The sequence below is a fragment of the Nicotiana tomentosiformis genome, chromosome 10 (assembly GCF_000390325.3).
Source record: "Nicotiana tomentosiformis chromosome 10, ASM39032v3, whole genome shotgun sequence".
Classification (NCBI taxonomy): Eukaryota; Viridiplantae; Streptophyta; class Magnoliopsida; order Solanales; family Solanaceae; genus Nicotiana; species Nicotiana tomentosiformis.
In genome coordinates, this window is record NC_090821.1 from 15,090,110 (window position 1) to 15,111,995 (window position 21,886).

The following is a 21,886-nucleotide window of genomic DNA, read 5'->3' on the forward strand; positions in this document are numbered from 1 at the left end:
AGTTATAATTTTAATCCGCATAAGTGTAAACTTCAGCGTGGACCCACAGTTATGGACCTCGAAGAGTGCCTAACACCTTTTCTTTGATGTAATTTGAGACGTTACCCGATCTTTGGTGGCACGAACTAGTTAAAATAGAGTTATTTGTAAATAGGTGCCCTAACGCACCTCAAAAATCATTAGGTGGCGACTCTCCTCTTTTAATACCTATTTAAAAGAGTTGCCACACGTCGAAACCCGCTTTCGCGAGAAAATAGGGCGCGATAGCATGGCGACTCTGCTGGGGATTTACACTTAGGCTCTTACCATAACGACGTTGACTTGTGTGGATTAACATATATATTTGATGACATGTACATCCCTTCCCGTATCTTCCTTTACTTGTTTAATTTGCTATGACATATACATCATTTCCCCTTATCTTCCTTTATTTGTTTAATTTTCTATAACATGTACATCCCCTCCATTATTTCCCTTTATTTTCTATGACATGTACGTCCTCTCCCCATTTCCCACATATTGTCTAAGACTGCTATATCATGACTCTCTCATTACTATTTCCTTATCTTTTTCATTACGTTCTCGCATATTTTCATGAGTTAAACTGACTTCTCTGTTTTGCCTTTCTTTTCTTTTCTCTTCTTTTCCTTCTCATGTTTATCTTTACCATATTATTTACTATTTTATGCACTTTTATCATGCAAATACTTGACAACATGTTACTATTTCTGCATAAAGCATGCTCCACATCATACTCCACTCGTGCTTATTATCAACATAGTAGCTCTTGATGAGTGTCAGCGCTTTACTGAAAACACCCTTTTAAATAGGAAAGGCTTATTTGCGGTAGACTAGTGGATCAACGGTGCAGTCGATTGTCACATGCCTTTCCCTCACAAGTTGTCCACTTGAGAGTACCAATCTAGACCTTTCTAGAAAACCACATTCCAATTTGAAATGTACATGCATCATGATAAACCTAGTATGGACTGAGACTTCATTAACGTAATAACTCGCTTAGATGAACCTTGTCTAATGTTTGACGAGATTTCCATAATCCCAAAGGACACCATCATATTATGTGCATTACGTGGAGAAAACGTGCTAACATGTTGATCATTATTCCGTAAATAGTCGAATCTGGATGGGAAAAGGGCTAACCTTTATTTGTTTTTAGAAAATGAAACACAAAATCCCCAGGTTCGGTATGGTCTAGAATATCCCACCTCTGTTAATTTACTGGTGGAATGACCTTGCACCATGTGACATAAATCATGCGAGGAGAGTATTGGGTAACCTACTATCTTTGCTGAACATTCAACCAAACAGGGAACTGATTGAGGCTGCTACCATGTTCTGGGATGAGAAGAGAGTTGTTTTCCGATTTGGAAATATAGAAATGACTCCTCTCCTGGAAGAAATAGGTGGTTTCACCAAGTTACTGTGGGATAGTCAAGGACTATTGGTGCCAGAGAATCATACTGCACGCGGTTTTTTAAAATGTTGGGTTTTAAGAAGAATGGTGAGCTGGTCTGTCTGAAGAAATCATACATCCACTTTGAATTTCTCTATGAGCATTATGGTTATAGCAAATCATATCGCCTTTATCATGAGGAGTTATCCATTACCTCTTTGGGATGGGTGCACCGCCGGGTTTATGTTTTCATAGTCTATCTCCTGGGTCTGTTGATCTTTCCAATGCAAGGAGAAGAATTCATACTAGCTTAGCCATGGTCTCCATGACCTTAATGGACGATATCGAGGGGCAAAAGTACATTATAACCCCGATGATCTTAGTTGAAATGTACCATGCTCTGGAACGGTGCAAGCATGGGTCCGGACACTTTGAGGTTTGTAATCTCTTGCTACAAGTTTAGCTGTTGGAACACTTTCAGAGGGGTGAGTATCAGCAAGAGCTTCTGTGCAGGCCACTGAATGACTACATAGACAATCATCATCCAAAGAAGACGACGTTCATTCTAGACAGGTTTGCAAATCCTGGAAATGTTGTAGGTTGGGTGCATTTCTTCATCAATCTGACAGATGAGCAAGTGCATTGGATGTTTGAATGGTTTCCTAGTAGTGATTTCATTATCAGATCCAAAGGAACAACTCACTTAGTACACATCCGGCTGCGAGGCATCTACCCTTACGCTCCTATAAGGGTAATGAGGAAAGCTGGAAGGAAACAAGTCATACCTTGGGTTACCAACATGGTTCAGTATACGGAAGATTTCAAAGGGGATGTCATCCCATTCAAGTTCGAAGCACAACACATGTGGAACCAAAAGATCATCGTGGAAGGAGAAACCATTGAACTAGAAATGTATCGCGTCGCTCATATGCACTACTATCTCTCGTGGTTGGAGGACGACATAGCCGGGGACGTCAAACCAGGTTTCAATCTAAAAGACAGGATAATAGAAAAAGTGGCTGAGGCACAAGTGAAGTATAAGAGGCTATGCAAAAGGGTGTTCGAATCAGAAGCTAAACATCTGGAACAACATAAAGTGAACATGGAGGCGATAAGGGAATGGAAAGAAATTACCACTAAGTCGACAGAGAGGTTAGAATATCTAGAGCAAGGATTGATGGAGCTAGAAGGGAAGATGAGAAAAAGCCTTTGGGATTGTCAAGGCATGGATGATGATTAAGGAGGGAAGCTGGAAAAGGCTTATTTGCTACTGGACATACGCGATCTGGGAAACATGATTGATGGGATCAAGACAGCCAAGCATGGAGAAGGTCCTTCAGAGACCAAATAGATTAGAAGATAATGTCCATTACTGCTTTCTAGATTAGATTTCGATATAATAAGGCTTGATGCCATTAGTGACTTTATTATTATTGTCGATTTAGTGGAATACTCATTTGGCTTATTTTCGCACTAACGGAATGAGGCAAACATTGGCATGAATTTTCTCCAAGTCTATGTGTTGCTAAGGAATACCTCAGGAACATGAGGTCCCGAAATTTAGGACACGGATTATTGCATGACCTTATGTGATACATGTCTAAATATTGCAAACACTCTTTTACTTCGTCTTACTGACTTGGTTATCTTTTGCTTTTTCTTTCTTTTGATTATTCCCATTCCCAAAGATTGGTTCGTGCATACTTGCATCATCAGCATACCACACTAGATCCAGAGGTCCTCCACCTTTTCCTCCACCTAGCGATCCAAAAAACAAAGGCAAAGGCAAAGGCAAAGGCAAAGGGAAGATGTATGATTTAAGTGGTATTCGAAAAGACAATGCTACCATGGTAGAGAATGTTGAAACCTCAGATGGGAGAAGTACGCCGGGACAAAATGAGTTGGTCTTACGCTTGGAGAAGAAAATCCTGGAGCTGTAGGGTGAGCTTGAGCAGGTCCGAAATCTGGAAAACCTTTCCCTTACTCTAAATGTTCCAGACATCAACCAGCAAAACACAACCATTCAGAACCAAACACCACCACAAAACACAAAAAATTAGAATCCACCACCTATAGATCCTAATCCTCCCACACTGCACCAACATCACAATCCCCTGCCTCCCAAAAACCTTCACCCATCATTAATGCAAATGCCTCAACAACACCACCATCACCCGACCCAATATCCACAAATCACCACTTATCACACTCCTCAAAACGCAGCATAACCTACTCCCGATCCCCCTCAAATCTCAATCAACGATCACCTATATGCCCAAGTTCCCGGAACTCATCAAGGCAACTCGATATATGTGGAAACCTTACCCCATACCCCACAACAAACCCTATACAAACCTGAGCCAACTTAGAAGGACCTGCTCATTTGGAACATGGCAAAAAAAATCAAGAAATTTACAGGGAGAGTCCAGAGTGTTAAAGGTGGGAAGGGTGTTGAAGGTTTAAACTATGAAGATTTGTGTATCCAGCCAGATGTTGAACTGGTGGAGGGTTACAAACCTCCCAAGTTTGAGATGTTTGATGGCGCTGGTGATCCAAAGGTGCATCTGAGAACCTACTTCGACAAGCTTGTAGGAGTGGGTAAGAATGTGAAAATCCGCATGAAACTGTTCATGTGAAGTCTTACAAGAGACGCATTGTCTTGCTACATAAGTCAAAAATTTGAAGAAGTGGGCAAATTAGGTAAGCAAGGCATCAGATTTCATGGACAGATTCAGGTTCAATGCAGAGAACGCGCCAGACATTTTCTATATTCAGACCTCAAGAAGAAGCCAACAGAAACCTTCCGTGAGTATGCTACTCGTTGAAGATCAGAGGCCGCCAATGTAAGGCCACCACATGAAGAAGAACAGATGAACAAGTTCTTTGTTAGAGCTCAAGATTCACAGTACTATAAAAGGCCGATGGTTATCAAGAATCACAAGTTGGCAAACATCATCAAGTTAGGAGAAGGAATCAAGAGCGGGATGGTGACCAATTTCGAGGCGATGCAAGCCACAAACAAAGCCTTGTAATCAAGAGGCATTCCGAAGAAGAAGGAAGTGGGTGCCGTGATGGTAGCCCAGGGCCCTAAGTCTCCCCTTACATATCAAACACCTACACCCACATATCAACCCTTACCTTCAAAATACCAATATCCCTCCACCACCTACCATACATATAATACCAAACCTGCATATTACCATTCACCTCCACTCGCCTGCCAAAATTACCCAAATCTATGACCAAACTTTGACTGCAGAGCTCCCAGACAATACACCCCAATTGTTGAACCTATAGCCCAACAATATGAGAGACTAAAGGTCGTTGGTTGTGTCACTCTTATTCCTGATATTGCTATTGAGAACCCTTCCCAGTGGGTTAACCCCAAAAAGCTTGTGGCTATCACTCAGGCATGAAGGTTCATACCATTGAAGATGTTGAATGTTAAAGGACAAGATTCAGACACTAATTGAATCCAAGGTTATACATGCAAAGGAAGCCACACCAAATGTCTATAATAACCCTCTCCCGGATCATAGGGGCGAGGGAGTGCACGTGATAGAAACTGAGGAGGGATGGGATCAGGAGGGATCCATTGGACATATTCGAGAAGGGGATACTCCCAAGACATCTCCTGTCACCCTCTCGCCGATTGTGGTAAAATCCTAGGATTATGTTATGGAGGCAAGAAGAAAGGTAAAAGCCAAGATGGAAGATACATGTATTGCACAAGGTATGACTAGAACTGGAAGAGTTTACACACTTGAGAATCATGGAGGAACAAGCAAAGAAGCTACATCTAAGCCATCTGTTGTTGAAACGAGCACTGATGATCTTTGGCAGAAGGTACAGGAGAGAGAATACTCTGTTGTTGATCACCTAAACATGATGCTCGCTCAGATATCCATTTTGTCACTGTTGTAAAATTCAGACGCACACAAGAATGCCTTGATGAAAGTGTTAAGCGAAGCTTATATACCCACCTATATCACTAGCGGGGAGATGACTAACATGGTCGGACAAGTACTAGAAAGTCATAAAATTACTTTACACGGAAATGAGTTACTACCATAAGGGTTGAGCCATAACAAAGCATTGCACATCACTGTGCAATTTGAAGACAAGTTCATTTCTAGGGTCCTGATAGATAGAGGTTCAAGCCTGAACATATGCCCACTGACCACTCTGAAAAGATTAGGTAAAGGCATGCATGAGATACGGATGGTAAGCATGAATGTGAAAGCGTTCGATGGATCTCAAAGAGCCACTATTAGAGATATCAACCTTGATCTACAGATGGGCCCGACCTAGTTTGATGTCTAATTCTAAGTGCTAGACATATCTTCCACCTACAACCTGTTGTTGGGATGACCATGGATACATGCAGCTGGGCCAGTCACTTCTACTATGCACCAGGTTGTGAAGTTCGAGTGGAATCATCAAGAGGTTATCATTCGTGGTGATGGAAGCAACCATACTTACACTAACCAGACCGTGCCAGTCATCGAACACAGGAGGAAATTGGAAGGAGAAACATACCACCGCATTGAGCGAGTAAACGTAATTGAGAAGGATCGATGGTGGAGCAATAAGATAGAAAGAATATTGATGTGGTTGGGATATGAACCAGGAAAAGGTCTTGGCCGAAAGCTTCAGGGGAACACAGAACCCATGCGACCACAGTATCATGGCATGACCTTTGGGCTCGAATATGAATATACCATACAACAGTACCAGGATTGGACACCGTTGTGGCACACCGATTACTATCCGCTAGAACAACCCATACCACCAATGCACCAGACATTCTGCCAGACTGACAAGATTTGGGGATTCGAGGAGGACGAGAGTTTGGCCGGTATGAGGAAGTTATTTTTGGACCAGGAAGATATGGATTGCAGTGCAATTTTAGAGGAGGAGGTGGAGGAGGAAAACCTTACTATTCAGACAATGGGAGAAGGAGCTGTTTTCAAGAGCTGGACCGATGCACCGTCCTGGGCTCGCCAAGTACCTGGGTAGCCTGGCAAAATTAGCATGACTTATTTTTTAAATTCTTTTGAGCATTTAAGACATTTCAAATGTTTTGTTTTGAAATAATTACTCAAGCCATTGAGTTGTACTTGTTGACAATTTTAAGCTTTATTAATGCATTATTATTTTTTGCATTTATTATTGTCTTTCTATATTCTTTTCAGTGGAATTATTACATATCCTGATGAACCTACGATTGTGACATAAAATGAGACAATGCAACATAAGGACAGTGATTCGAAAGATTTGGAAGATGATATAATACCTGAGAAAATTATCAAAGAGGTAGAGAATTTTGAGAACAAACTAAAGTCCAACTTGGAGGAAACTAAGGCAAAGAAACTCGCATAAGCATTCATCTATCACCGTCGGAGAAGGAAGCGTATATAAGGTTTCTAAAGGAATATGAGGATATTTTTGCATGATCCTACGATGACATGACTGGTTAAGCACATCCATAATTTCTCACAAGCTACCCACCAACCCCATGTATCCGCCGGTAAAGCAGAAGCTCAGAGACATTAAGCCAGATATGAGTCTGAAGATAAAAGAAGAGGTTACCAAGCAAATCAAAGTGCAGGTCCTTCGAGTGGCCGAATACCCAACTTTGTTTGCTAACATTTTGCCAGTTTCGAAGAAAGTTGGGAAAGTCAAGGTATGTGTTGACTATCGAGATCTAAATAGAGCAAGTCCTAAGGATGATTTCCCATTGCCCAACATACACATATTGATTGACAACTGCGCTAAGCATTAACTCCAATCATTTGTGGATTGCTTCGCAGGATATCACCAGATTTGGATGGATGAGGAAGACACCAAAAAGACAGCCTTTATCACACCATGAGGGATATACTGTTACAAAAGGATGCCATTTGGTTTGAATAATGTTGGGGCTAGCTACATGAGGGCCATGAAGACTCTTTTCCATGACATGATACACAAGGAAATAGAGGTCTACGTGGATGATATTATCATCAAATCTAAAAGGAGTTCAGATTTGAAGTTGAACGCTGCAAAATGCGCCTTCGGAGTCCCTACTAGGAAGTTGCTGGATTTCATCGTCAGCCGCTGGGGTATTGAGCTAGACCCGTCAAAAATTAAAGCTATTTAGGACTTGCCACTGCCAAAGAACAAGAAGGATGTGATTAGTTTTCTAGGACGCCTCAATTATATCAGTCGTTTTATAGAACAATCAACGGAGATATGTGAGTTGATTGTCAAGATGCTGAGGAAAGATGTTGCGACAAGATGGACTAAAGAATGTAAAAAGGATTTTGACAAAATCAAGGAGTACTTATCTAAACCGCCTTTGTTGGTCCTGCCAGAACTAGGAAGACCTCTGTTGTTGTATCTGTCGATGTTGGATGGAGCCTTTGGCTACATTCTGGGGCAACATGATAAAACCAGGAGGAAAGAGCAGCCAATATATTATCTGAGCAAGAAGTTCACACCTTACGAGGCCCGATATTCTTTACTGGAGCGCACGTGTTATGCATTGACATTGATAACCCAAAAGCTGAGACATTATTTATGTGTGTGCACTACATATCTCATATCAAGGATGGATTCACTGAAATACATCTTTCAGAAACCCATGCCTACAAGTAAGTTAGCAAAGTGGCAGATATTACTAAGTAAGTTCGACATCATTTATATGAATCAGAAGGCAGTCAAGGGGCAAGCATTGGCCGATCACTTGGTAGAGAACCTCATAAACGGAGAATACGAAGCATTGAAGACGTATTTTCCCGACGAGAAGGTGTCATTTATAGGTGAAGATATCGCCAAAACATATGACGGTTGGAGGATGTTTTTCAGCAGAGCAGCAAACTTCAAGGGAGTGGGCATCGGAACTATTATAGTATCAGAAACCGGTCAACATTATCCGGTATCCGCTAAGCTCAGGTTCCCGTGCACCAATAATATGGCGGAGTAGGAGGCCTGTATCTTGGGACTCAAATTGGCCATCGACATGAACGTTCAGGAGTTGCTTGTAATCGGAGATTCTAATCTATTGGTACACCAGTTATTAGGAGAATGGGCTACCAAGAACACTAAAAAAATTCCATACATGAATTGCGTACAAGAGTTAATCAAGAGGTTCACGAAGATAGAATTCAAGCATGTTCGAAGGATCCAGAATCTGTTTGCAGATGCATTAGCTACTTTGTCTTCCATGAAACAACATCCGGACAAGAATTTTATTGATCCCATCCCAATAGACATTCGTAAGTAACCAGCCTATTGTGCTCATGTTGAAGAAGAGTTTGACAGAAATCCATGGTTCAACGACATCAAGGAATATTTGGAGAAAGGGGAATACCTAGAAAATGCCAGGCACACTCAAAAGCGCACTCATCGAAGATTGGCCAACCATTTCTTTCAGAGCGGAGGAATTATGTATAGAAGGACTCATGACCTGGGATTGTTGCGATTCATCGATGCCAATGAGGCATGTAGATTACTTGAAGAAATACACGCCAGAACTTGCGGATTTCACATGAACGGGTTCGTTCTGGCCAAACAAATATTGAGAGCATGGTATTTCTGGATGACCATGGAAATAAACTGCATTAAATATGTGCAAAAGTGTCTCCAATTCCAGATACATGCTGATATGATACGAGTACCACCTAACGAACTCAATGCAACGAGTTCACCCTGCCCTTTTTCTGCTTGGGGCATGGATGCCATCGGACCAAATGAAATCGTTGCTTCAAATGGACACATGTTCATCTTAGTGGATATAGATTACTTCATAAAATGGGTTAAAGCCGCTTCCTATAAGGCTGTGACTAAGAAGGTCATAGCAGACTTTGTCCGAGATCGTATTTTTTGTCGATTTGGAGCAACCGAGTCAATCATTACTGACAATGCCGCCAATCTCAACAGTGATTTGATGAAAGCTATGTGTGAAACATTCAAGATCAATCATCGAAACTCTACAGCATATATACCACATATTAATGGAGCCATAGAGGCCGACAAAAGGAAAATCAAGAAGATATTAAGGGAAATGGTGGATAACTACAAACAATGGCATGAGAAGCTACCGTTTTCTTTGATCGAGCACTGCACCATAGTTCGTATGTCAATAGTTGAAACCCTCTATCCACTGGTCTATGGTACCGAAGTTGTTATTCCCGCCAAAGTAGAGAATCTTTCCTTACGAATCATACAAGAGGCCAAGCTCACCGACACAAAATGGATACGAAGTCAGTATGAATAGCTGGCTCTCATCGATGGTAAGAGGATGAACACAGTGTGTCACGGTCAAATCTACCATAATAGAATGGCAAGGGCTTTCAATAAAAAAGTTAGATCGAGGCTATTGAAACTGGAGCAATTAGTGTTGAAATGGATCTTCCCGTATCACGATAAAGCAAAGGGGAAATTCTCACCCAACTGGAAAGGCCCGTACATGGTTCACCGAGTACTGAGAGGAGGAGCATTTATACTTGCAGAGATGGATGGAGAAATATGACCAAGACCTATCAATTCAGACACAGTCAAGATATATTATGTTTAAGACTATGTTTGCACATTCTATTTGATGTAACCTGAACTACGCTTGACTTGATTCTCCTTTAAGAGGCAATACATAGGAAGCCCTATGGGTTTGGTCACATCATAATAAAATCTTCATTCCCCCCTGTGGTTAGAAACTGGGGTAGGATTTCGAGTTCGTCAATCTCATTATGTCAAGGATTACCAAGAAGTGTATCGCCAGAAGTATGCATATAAACCAGGGCAGAATTTTTAGAAGGTTCCTCAAAATTCTGAGTTGAGGATGTTGCAATGTCTCAAAGCGCGTTACGGTCCCCGATTCAAAATTTATTTGTTTTATTCATTATGACATATTTTGAACAGCTGCATTTTCAAATAAATGATCTGTCACAAATGTTTGTTTTCAAAAATTTCATTTTTTGTAATAGCCAAATGTTACCCAAGGTGACTCGAATAAGGCAGCAAGATAAGGAGAAAAGGCGAAATAAAGAATCAAAGGCACGAACTAACCCCTCCCCCCCCCCCCCCCCCCAAAAATAAAACTCATAATTATTCTTTAAGGGGAAAACAATGTACATAACAAGCACGCTCACAAATATATACATACAAATAAGATCACTATCTTCACACTAACAGAAGTTTCCAACCACAAAAGCGTCAAGATAAGAATCATTGTTCCCTCTCACATTTAATCGTTGCTCTTCCTGCATAGGGCTAAACACTTCCCTCATTATTGCATAAGGCTAAGCACTGCCTTCCCTTGCACGAGACTAAGCATTGTCTCCATTCTTTGCATGAGGGTAAACACTGCCTCCATTATTGCATAAGGCTAAGCACTGTCTTCCCTTGCATCACACTAAGCATTGTCTCCATCCTATGCTTTAAGCTAAGCACTACCTCCATTATTGCATAAGGCTAAGCACTGCCTTCCCTTGCATGAGACTAAGCACTGTCTCAATTACATGGCATGAGGCTAAGCACTGCCTCCATTATCGCATAAGGCTAAGCACTGCCTTTCCTTGCATGAGAATAAGCACTGTTTCCATCCTTTGCATGAGGCTAAGCACTGCCTCCATTATTGTATAAGGCTAAGCACTGCCTTCCCTTGTATGATACTAAGCACTGTCTCCACTACATTACATGAGGCTAAGCACTGCCTTCCCTTGAGACTAAGCACTGTCTCCATTCTTTGCATGAGGCTAAGCATTACCTGTATTATTTCATAAGGCTAAGCAATGCATTCCTCTGCATAAGGCTAAACACTACCCTCATAGCACATAAGGCTAAGTGATGTCTTGTATCAAACTCGCATGCAACCAAGCATCTGATGTTCCCTCTATCAAATGACCGATATCCCTGCATCATTGCATTTCATGGGCTGAAACATCACCACATTATCGAAAGGCGTTATAGTCTGAAGGCATCATCCTCATAGCCCGAAGACATCATACCATGGCCGGAGGATCTCTCGAAACTGCACATCATTATTCAATGGTGTCATAGTCCAGAGGCACCATCCTCATGGCCCGAGGGCACCATTTCAGAGCTTCTGAATCCTTTATCATAAGCTTCATGGCCCAGGACGTCATGGTCTAAGGACATCATCCTCATGTTCCAAAGACAATTCTCGTGGTCCGAAGGGAATTTGCATCATATATTCGCGTGCATCGTGTTTTAAGTTTTGCAGGTAACTCGGGAGGTAATAGTTCTACAAACGGGAGCAATTCTCGCTCATCTCAAACGTAACAGACGATCAGTAATTTATTACCCTTTATCCCGTAACCGCTCAAATATCTGCCTTATACATCCGTAATATTCAAATTCGTATTCATAGCTCCACTTGAAATTATCCGTTACTCAGGATACTATCATATCCAAAATATCTTTTTCAAAACACACGACCACTCTTATAACAACTCCATCGGTTTTGTTCATCGTTGGATCCAGAACTACACACAGCTGTAACACCAGAGATATGTAGGCAACTCAGGAACCAGGTTTCGGCCCCCATTTTTTATAAACACGCATCATCCCCACTCATTTCGAACAAAATTGGTCATCATTTTCTTTACCCGACAACTCTTTCATCATTCCCGGGTAAAGAGAGGCAGTTGTTGTTACCCAATTTTGCCCTCATATTTTTATAAATATCATATATACTTTCAAAATATCATTTCTACATCATCACCAGTTTACAAAAGTCATATAAGGACTTTCAATAAATTTTCATAATCTTTAAGGCTTTAAAATTGATTTTCTTGCATTTAAATTGTTCAAATATTTATTAATTATCCTTTCAAATTATTTTTTGATGACTTAATCATCCAAATTTATTATTTACACATACATGTATGTTTTATAATATTTTACTTTATTTCATATAATTACATTTGCATTTTTGAGCTATTTACATAATTTTTGCAATAATAGCCCATATTTCACAATTAATCCCATTTATCATTTTATTTATGGTCAAAATAATTTTTTATATTTTTATAACCATTAACTATCTTTTTTAAAATATTAAGTTTCATAAATATGTTTTTAAAATATTTCTTTAGCTATTTTATTAAATTATTTTTCCCCTAATTTCTTTTATTTAGAATCTGGCCAAAAACAGCCAAAGTCTCAGACTCAATCCACCAGCCCACACCCGAAGCTAGACCAAACCTTAGCCCATCTGCCCCTGGCCCAAACCAAACGACCCCATTAACCCAACCCGGACAAGACCTAGAATTGAATTAGAGTGACTTTAGGTAAACAACTTTAACATAGTAATCGGGTAGCATGGGATGATAGTCTGTGCCCGCTGAATTATATGGGAAACCCCTACCTCAAGGGAGTTGAGAAGTATTATTTATGTTGCACGGGGTGATCATTTAGGCTAAAAAATATAGGACCCCTCCCCCCCTCTTTATATGTTTGTTGATCACACTTAATTAACAAATATAGACTAATCAAGTTGTATTGTATAAGCTCAAAAGACTTGTATTGATTATCTATATAGTCTAATTATTGTCCAGTTTCTTTGCACGTGTTCATTATAGAACCTTTAAATTCCATGTCTTCCTTCACTTATATGATCGCTTAGGACGGTTATAATTATAATCCGCATACGTGTAAACTTCGGTCGGGACCCATAGTTGTGAACCTCGAAGAGTGCCTAACACATTTTCTTCGAGGTAATTTGAGCCTTTACCGATCTTTGGTGGCACATACTAGTTAAAACAGAGTTATTTGTAAATAGGTGCCCTAACGCACCTTAAAAATCGTTCGGTGGCGACTCTCCTATTTTAATATGCATTTAAAAGAGTTGTCGCACGACGAAACCCGCTTTTGCGAGAAAACGGGGTACGACAATAGCCTCTGGTAGAACTCGGTACTGACGAACCCTGAATTGATGTAGCATGGTACGAGCTCTGAGCTGGGATTGCAATGAAAGATGATTGAACATACGAGTGTTGTATGAATCGTAGAGCACTAATAAACCACAAGGAACCTGACGGGCTATCTGAGCAGGGCTAAAAGGACGACCTCTTATGTGTTGTGACTGGCCTAAAAATGAGGTACAACTGAAACCACCTGAACCACGGAGCCTCTTGCCCTCCCGCTCCTCCTGCTCAAGCATGCGAACCTACTTGAAGCACCTAGCAATATCAACCACCGGAAACATAGCATCCGTTTCGGCCTCTCAAGGCAAACTATAATGTAGACCATAGTTAATACCATCAAGGAACCTCTTTATCCTCTCTTTATCTCTCAGTGGGAACCAGCCATACTGCATGAAAATCAAAATCCACGAATCTTATCTCATACTGAGTCATAGTCATATCTCCCTAGCGCAGTTGCTCGAAATCTCTATGCAGCTCCTCTTTGTGAGTCCGGGGAACAATTCTCTAAGAAGAAAACTGAGATCTCATGCCACGTAAGGGGCGTTGCACCAACTGGCCTACTCAACGAAAATGCCTACCACCATTTATGCGCCGCCCCTGTCAGCTGAAAGGTGGTAAATGCAATCCCACCGATGTCTAAAATACCCGTTGTGTGAAGAATTCGCTGAGACTAGTCTAGAAAATCATGAGCATCCTCTGACTCCCTTCTACTAAACTTTGGCGGCTTAAGCCTCCCAAACCACTACAACCTCTTCTGCTCCTCATCACTCATAGCTGGACTAACCTCAGTCCGAGCAACAGCAGCCAACTGAACTGGTAACATCCCTGGTATCTAATGACTCTAAGCTAGGTTCTCTAGAGTATGGGTGGCAGGAGTCTGGGCTCCTCCCCCATCATGTAAGGTAGTAGGTGTAACTGGCATCGAAACTACCTAGGCTACGCCCGTGCACACACTCAAAATTTGACCCAAGACTCTTGAAGACCAGGTATCATATTAGCTTCCACTAGTGACTGAGCTAGTCCCTTTGGATCAACAGTATCTAGAACCTACTCCTCCACTAGAGCAACTGGTGCTTCTTTAGCTTTGGTGTGAGCCCTACCTCAGCCTCTACCTCGGCCTTAGCCTCTCGCGACCCTAACTGGTGTACTGGTGCCTGACTGCCAAATCTGTTTGAATGTGTCCTTGCCATTTGTGAGAGAATAGAAGAATAATGGTTCAGACTTCAGATGTAACAAATCTGCATGACAAGAATGCAAGAAAGTGAAGTTTCCTAATAGTTTGGTAGCCCCTCGAAGATAAGCACATATGTCTTTGTATCGACCAGCAAGATTCTACTAAACTTTCTCATGACTCATGAGACCTAAGTGACCTAGTGCTATGATATCAACTTGTCACGACCCAACTCCCACCGGAGCAGCGACGATGCATAACACTACTTGTCTAGAAAGCCAACACTCACACAAAAATAACGAATTTGAATAAAATGTGGTTTAATAATATCAACAGCAAAAATATCATGAAATATCTAATTATAACAACAACACTGCAAAAACCATCCCAAATATCTAGTGTTAACAAGTACATGAACACTTCTAAATATCAAAATACAAAGCCAATTCGTCAATACAATTGTCTGAACAATAGAACAGTAATAAAGAAAATAAATGAAAGAGAACTTCAAGGTTTGCAGACGTAATAGCAGCTACCTCATAATCTCTCAAGTGCTGGTACCAACACAGCTCTAGGAATCACCACATTCATAAGTACCTGGATCTTCATACGAAGTTTCGAGTGTAGTATCAGTATAACTGACCCCATGTATTCAATAAGTAACAAACCTAACCTTAGGATGAAAGTAGTGACGAGCTCAGATGAAATAGTCAGAGTCCAATATCAGTAAGAACACAGGATATAATGTCATGACCCCAATTTTCCACTATAAAATATCGTGACAAGTTGGTATCAGAGCTCTAGGTTCATAGGTGTTACGAGTCATAAGCAGGTTTAGCAGAGTCTTGCAGATTGATATGGAGACGTCCATACTTCTCTTCGAGGGGCTATAGAACTATTAGGAAATTCCACTTTTTTTATTCCTTATCGTGCAAATTGGTTGACTTCTAAATCTGAATCTTTGACTTTCTATTCTCTCACATATAGTAAGGACACGCACTACTGGATTTGAGGATCAGACACCTGCGCCCCCTGCTAGAGTCGCGAGGGGCTGGGGCTAGGGCAGAGGCTGATGAGTGCACGTGGTTCAGCAAGAGCACCTTCCCGAGCAGCGACTGAGGAGCTGCCAGTAGCTCTGCTTGGAGGACAGGCACCCGAGGCACGTGTTGTCACCCCTATATTTCAGGAGACCCTAGCACAATTTTGAGCAAATTCGGTACTCTAGCTCAGGCAGGTTTGATTCTATTTGCACTAGCTACATCTCAGGCTGGAAGAGGATCTCAAACTCCTGTGGCCTGTACTCCATAGCAGTAGGTCCATGTTGATTAGGTCCCGAAGGTTATGCTAGTGCAACCTGTTGTTCCGGTGCGGCCCTAGGTCAGGGAAATGACATACGAGGAGGAGCAACTAATACATGAAAGGTTCAAGAAGTATCTTCTTTCTACATACAATGGCCTAGCTACCGAGGATGCGCAGGGATTTCTAGGGAAATGCCATTGTATTCTCCATACCATGGGTATTGTGGAGATAAGCGGAGTTACTTTCACTATATTTCAGAAGTTTAAAGCAGCCTACAGGTGGTGGCAGGTGCACGAGGAGGGTGGCACAGCCTATGCAACTTCACTCACTTGGACTCAGCTTTCAGAGATAATTTTGAGAGAGTTTGTTCCCTAGGCCCTTCGAGATGCATGATGTGTAGAGTTTGAGCAGTGTCGCTAGGGTACTCTGTCAGTGTCAGAGTATGCTATCAGATTAAGTGAGTTGTCTCAACATTCAACTGCCTTGGTTACCACAGTCTGAGATCGAGTCTGCCGATTCATCGAGGGGATCAACTATGGTATTAGATTCAGGATGGCTCAAGAGTTGGAGATAGATACTCCGTATCAGTAGGTGGAGGATATCGCGCAAATGTTGGAAGGCATGCGAGGCCATGAGAAAGAGGACATGAAGTCCAAGAGGCCTCGAGATTCTAGAGGATATGATGGTGTCTGTGCCCCAACTGTAGCCTATCATGGCAGGGGCTGTGTGAGTTGTCCAGTTCATTCAGCCCTTCTAGTTTCTAGTGGTGCTCCGGCTACTCCGAGGTCTCAGGTTGCCCATTTATCTCAGCCAATATCCAGTGCACCTCCTGCATGGGGTGCCTTCTGTAGTCAGTCTAGCCGACCAGGCCCGAGTCAGCTTCAGCGGCCACACCCACCTAGAGCTTGTTTTGAGTATGTTGATACCAGACATATAGTGAGGGACTGCCCCAGACTCATTAGGGGTGCACCTTCACAAACTACACAGGCTCCACGGATTGCACAGGGCCCACGGACTTATAGGCCATGGTTGTTTCTCCAGTTGCTGCTCCACATGCACCGCCAACTCAGGGTAGAGGTCAGCCAGGTAGAGGTCCCCCTAGAGGGTAGTACAGAGGTGGTCATATCAGACGCAATCATAACAGGCATGGTTCGGATTTGTCATAGGGATCCACCAGTCTTATTTCATTCGGGATCAACTTATTCATATGTGTCATATTACTTTGCTCTGTATTCGGATATATCTCGTGATTCTTTGAATTCTCTTATTTATGTGTCCACGCCTATGGGAGATTCTATTATTGTGGACCGTGTGTATCAGTTGTGTTTAGTTTTTATTAGTGGTTTTGAGACCAGAGTTGATCTATTACTACTCAATATGGTAGACTTTGATGTGATCTAGGGAATGGATTGGTTATCGCCCTATCATGCTATTTTGAATTGTCACGCCAAGACTGTGACATTGTCTATTCCAGGTTTGTCGCGGTTGGAGTGGAAGGGTACGTTGGATTATATTCCTAGTAGAGTTGTATCCTTTCTAAAGGCTCGGCGAAAGGTTGAGAAGGGGTGTGCTGCATATCTAGCCTTTGTGAAAGATGTCGATGCTGATACTCATACCGTTGAGTCTGTTTCGATATTGAGAGACTTCCCAGATGAATTTCCAGCAGATCTTCTAGGCATGCCGCCTGATAGAGATATTGATTTTGGTATTGACTTGTTGCCAGGCACTCAGCCCATTTCTATTTCACCATACCATATGGCACCATCAGAGTTGAAAGAGTTGAAGGAGTAGCTGCAAGAGTTTCTTGATAAGGTGTGTCACCTTGGGGTTCCCCGGTTCTGTTTGTGAAGAAGAATGATGGTTCTATGCGGATGTGTATTGATTATAGGTAGTTGAACAAGGTTACAGTGAAGAACATGTACCCATTACTGTGCATTGATGACTTATTTGACTAGCTACAGGGTGATAGAGTGTTCTCAAAGATGGATTTGAGGTCAGGGTATCACCAGCTAAAGATTCGAGATTTGAATATTCTGAAGACTATTTTCAGGACTCGATATTTTCAATACGTGTTTCTTGAGATGTCATTTAGGCTGATCAATGCCCCAGAAACATTTATGAACCAGAAGAATACTATTCCAGCCATATCTTGTTTAAATCGTCATTCTGTTTATTGACGACATCTTGGTGTACTCCCGTAGTTGGGAGGATCATGATCAACACTTGAGGATCGTGCTCCAGAACTTGAGGGAGAAGAAGTTGTATGCAAAATTCTCAAAGTGTGAATTCTGGCTTGATTCGGTGTCATTTTTGGGTCATGTGGTATTGAGTGAGGGGATCAAGGTAGATCCGAAGAAAATTGAAACAGTTCAGAGTTGGCCCAAACCATATTCAGCTACTGAGTTTTGGAGTTTTCTTGGTTTGGCAGGGTATTATTACCATTTCATAGAGGGTTTCTCATCCATTACTTCACCTATGACTAGATTGACCCAGAAGTGTGCTCCTTTCAGATGGTTCGAGGAGTGTAAGGCGAGCTTTCAAAATCTCAAGATTGTTTTGACTACATCCCCAATGTTGGTGTTGCCTACGGGTTTGGGGTTTTACACTGTGTATTGTGATGCATCATGTATTGGGTTGGGTGCATTATTGATGCAATACGGTCAGGTAATTGCCTATGCGTCCCGGCAGTAGAAGGTTCATGAGAAGAATTACCTAGTGCACGACTTGGAATTGGCATCTATTGTTTATACATTAAATATTTGGAGTCACTACTTATGCGGTGTTCCATGTGAGGTCTATATCAACCACTGGAGTCTCCAGCATATGTTCAAGAAGAAAGATCTTAATTTGCGGCAGAGGAGATGGTTAGAGTTGCTTAATGACTATAATATCACTATTCTGTATCATCTGGGAAAGGCCAATGCGGTGGGCGATGCCTTGAGTTGAAAGGCAGAGAGTATGTGCAATTTGGAATATCTACCGGAATCAGAGAGGCCACTAGCCATAGATGTTCAGTTCTTGGCCAATCAGTTAGATTGGATGTTTTGGAGCCTAGCCGGATTCTTGCTTGTGTGGTTTCTCGGTCTTCTTTATATGAGCGCATGAAAGAGCGTTAGTATGACGACCCCTATTTGCTTATCCTTAAGAACACGGTACAACACGGTGATGCCAAGGAGGTTTCTATCGGAGATGATGGTGTGTTGCAGATGCATGGCCAGTTATGTGTGCCTAAAGTAGATGGGTTGCGTGAGATGATCCTTGAAGAGGCCCATAGTTTGTGGTACTCTATTCATCCAGGTGCCGCTAAGATGTCTCAGGATTTGCGGCAGCACTATTGGTGGAGGAGAATGAAGAAGAATATAGTGCAGTATATGGCTCGGTGCCTGAATTGTTAGCAGGTGGAGTATGAGTATCAGAGGTCGGGCGATTTGCTTCATTGACTTGAGATTCCAGAGTGGAAATGGGAGCATGTTACCATGGACTTTGTTGTTGGGCTCCCACAAACTTTGAAGAAATTTGACACAGTATGGGTGATTGTGGACAGGTTGACCAAGTCGTCTCATTTCATTTTGGTGGTGACTACCTATTTCATAGAGCAGCTGGTTCAAACCTATATCCATGAGATTGTTTGTCTTCACGATGTGCTGATATCCATTATTTCTGATTGAGGTACACAGTTCACATAGCATTCTTGGAGAGTTGTGCAGTGTGAGTTAGGCACACGGGTTGATTTGAGTATAGAATTTCACCCCCAGACGGACGGGCATTCCTAGCGCACCATTCATATATTAGAGGATATGATTCGTGCATATGTTATGGTTTTCGGGGGTTCTTGGGATCAGTTCTTGCCTCTTGCAGAGTTCGCCTACAACAATAGCTACCAATCGAGTATTTAGATGGCTGCTTATGAGGCCCTGTATGGGAGACGATGTCATTCTCTAGTTGGTTGGTTTGAGCCGGGTGAGGCTAGGTTGTTGGGCAAAGATTTGGTTTGGGATGCCGTGGAGAAAGTCAAGCTGATTCAGGATCAACTTCGTACAACACAGTCTAGGAAGAAGAGTTATGATAATCGGAGGGCTCGTGACGTAACATTTATGGTTAAAGAGATGGTTTTGCTCCGGGTTTCACTTATGAAGGGTGTGATGAGGTTTAGGAAACAGGGCAAGTTGAACCCTAAGTATATTGGTCATTTTGAGATCCTTGAGAGAGTTGGTGAGGTGGCCTACAAGCTTGCATTGCCACCCAACCTATCTGCAGGTCACCCGGTGTTCCATGTTTCTACGCTCCGGAAGTATTATGGTGATTCGTTTCATGTTTTAGACTTCATCTCAGTCCAATTGGACAAGGATTTGACTTATGTTGAGGAGTCGGTGTCTATCTTGGACAGACATGTCTAGAAGTTGAAATAAAAGAACATTGCTTCAGTGAAGGTTCAATGGATGGGTCATCTGGTCTAGGAGGCGACCTGGGAGGCCGAGCACAATATGCGGAGTCGTTATCCTCACCTTTTTGTCACTTTAGGTATGTCTCTATGCACGTTCGAGGATGAACGTTTGTTTTAATAGGGGGAGAATATAGCTACCCGACTGTCATTTTGTGTTATTGCGCCCCGTTTCCCCTTTTGATGTTTCACACTGGTGTAATTTTGGTTTTATGACTTACGAGGTTGATTTGTTTTGTTCAGGGAATGTTTTGGGTTTATTTGGACCCTTTGATTATTTGCTTAGAAGCCTAAGTTGATTATGTTAACCAAACTTTGATTTTTGTGAAAATGACCCCGAAACGGTGTTTTTATAGAGACGATAGGTTCATATCATGATTTTGGACTTGGGAGTATGCGTGAAATTGAATTCGGAGGTCTGTAGGTTGATTTTGTGTTGATTTTTCTAAAATTGGCAATTTGAGGATTAGAAATATGACCGTAGGTTGACTTTTGGATATCGGGTTCGGATTTGGTTTTGGGACTTGGAATAGGTCCGTTATGCTATTTAGAACTTGTCTGCAAAATTTGTGTCATTTGGTGTTGATTTGATAAGATTCGGATGTTTGGTTGCAATTCTAGAAGTTCTTGAACTTTACTTTGAAATTCAAGTGCTTTGGTGTCTAATTTGTAGTTCAAGATGTTATTTTTGTGTTTTGATCGTGCGAGCGAGTTTGTATGATATTTTTAGACATGTGTGGACATTTGGTTTGGAACCCCGAGGGCTCGGATGAGTTTCGGACGTGTCTCAAAATGGTTTGGACTAAAAGCTGGACTACTTGTGTGCTAATGCCTCGGGTGTAACAATTGTGAACATCAACATCGCAATTGCGATCCTAGTAAGGGAGCCTCAAGTGTCACAATCGCGATACCTGGATCGCAATTGCGAAAAGTGTTAGGATTTGGGTAGGCTCGCATTTGCGATAAAAGTGTCGCATTTGCGATGAGGTAAGGCTTCGCAAATGTGGAGCGAATGTCGCATTTGCGACTTCCTCTTAGGCTATCAGTGGCCGCATTTGCGAGAATTCTTTCGTAACTGCGAACTGCGAGGGTTCGCAATTACGAACCTAGTGTCGCAATTGCGACAATTGAAACTAAACAAAAGGGCTGGGAGTCGGGATTTTTCATCATCTTCTCTCATTTTAGAACCCTAGACTCGGTAGGAAGCGATTTGGAGAGGGAATTTTCACCTAAAAACTTTGGATAAGTGATTATAATCAGTTTCCAACTATATTGCATGATTATATGTTAGATTAAACATCAAATTTATGTGAATCAAAGATGAAATTTGGGGATTTTTGTTAAAGTTTTGAAATGAAGAATTGAGTTTTGTGACTCGATTTTGACTCACATTTGAAATCAAAACACCTTTATGGGCTCGTGGGGTTATGGGTAGTCGGAATCTACCCTTGGACCCGGGTTTTGACCGGGCAGGCCCGGGGTTAACTTTTGTTGACTTTTTGGAATGTGTAGAGATCGTAGCTTTATCTATTGTAATTGGTTTCCATTACATTGTTTGATGTTATTACGTCATTTTTGGTTAGATATGAGCCGTGTGGAGGCGAAGTTTTGGGAAAAAGCTATTTCTGAGG

General features: G+C 41.8%; 1 protein-coding gene across 1 annotated transcript; it reads left to right on the plus strand.

The window, feature by feature from the left end:
• Positions 1 to 19,710: 19,710 nt before the first annotated feature.
• Positions 19,711 to 20,211, plus strand: LOC138899798 (uncharacterized). The gene has a single exon (XM_070186493.1). The coding sequence runs from the start codon at positions 19,711 to 19,713 to the stop codon at positions 20,209 to 20,211; it is 501 nt and encodes a 166-aa protein (XP_070042594.1).
• The last annotated feature ends 1,675 nt before the right edge of the window (positions 20,212 to 21,886 follow it).

What these genes read in the sequence shown, in the direction of transcription:
- LOC138899798 (XM_070186493.1), top strand. Translation starts at nt 19,711, where the DNA reads ATGGCTGCTTATGAGGCCCTGTATGGGAGACGATGTCATTCTCTAGTT.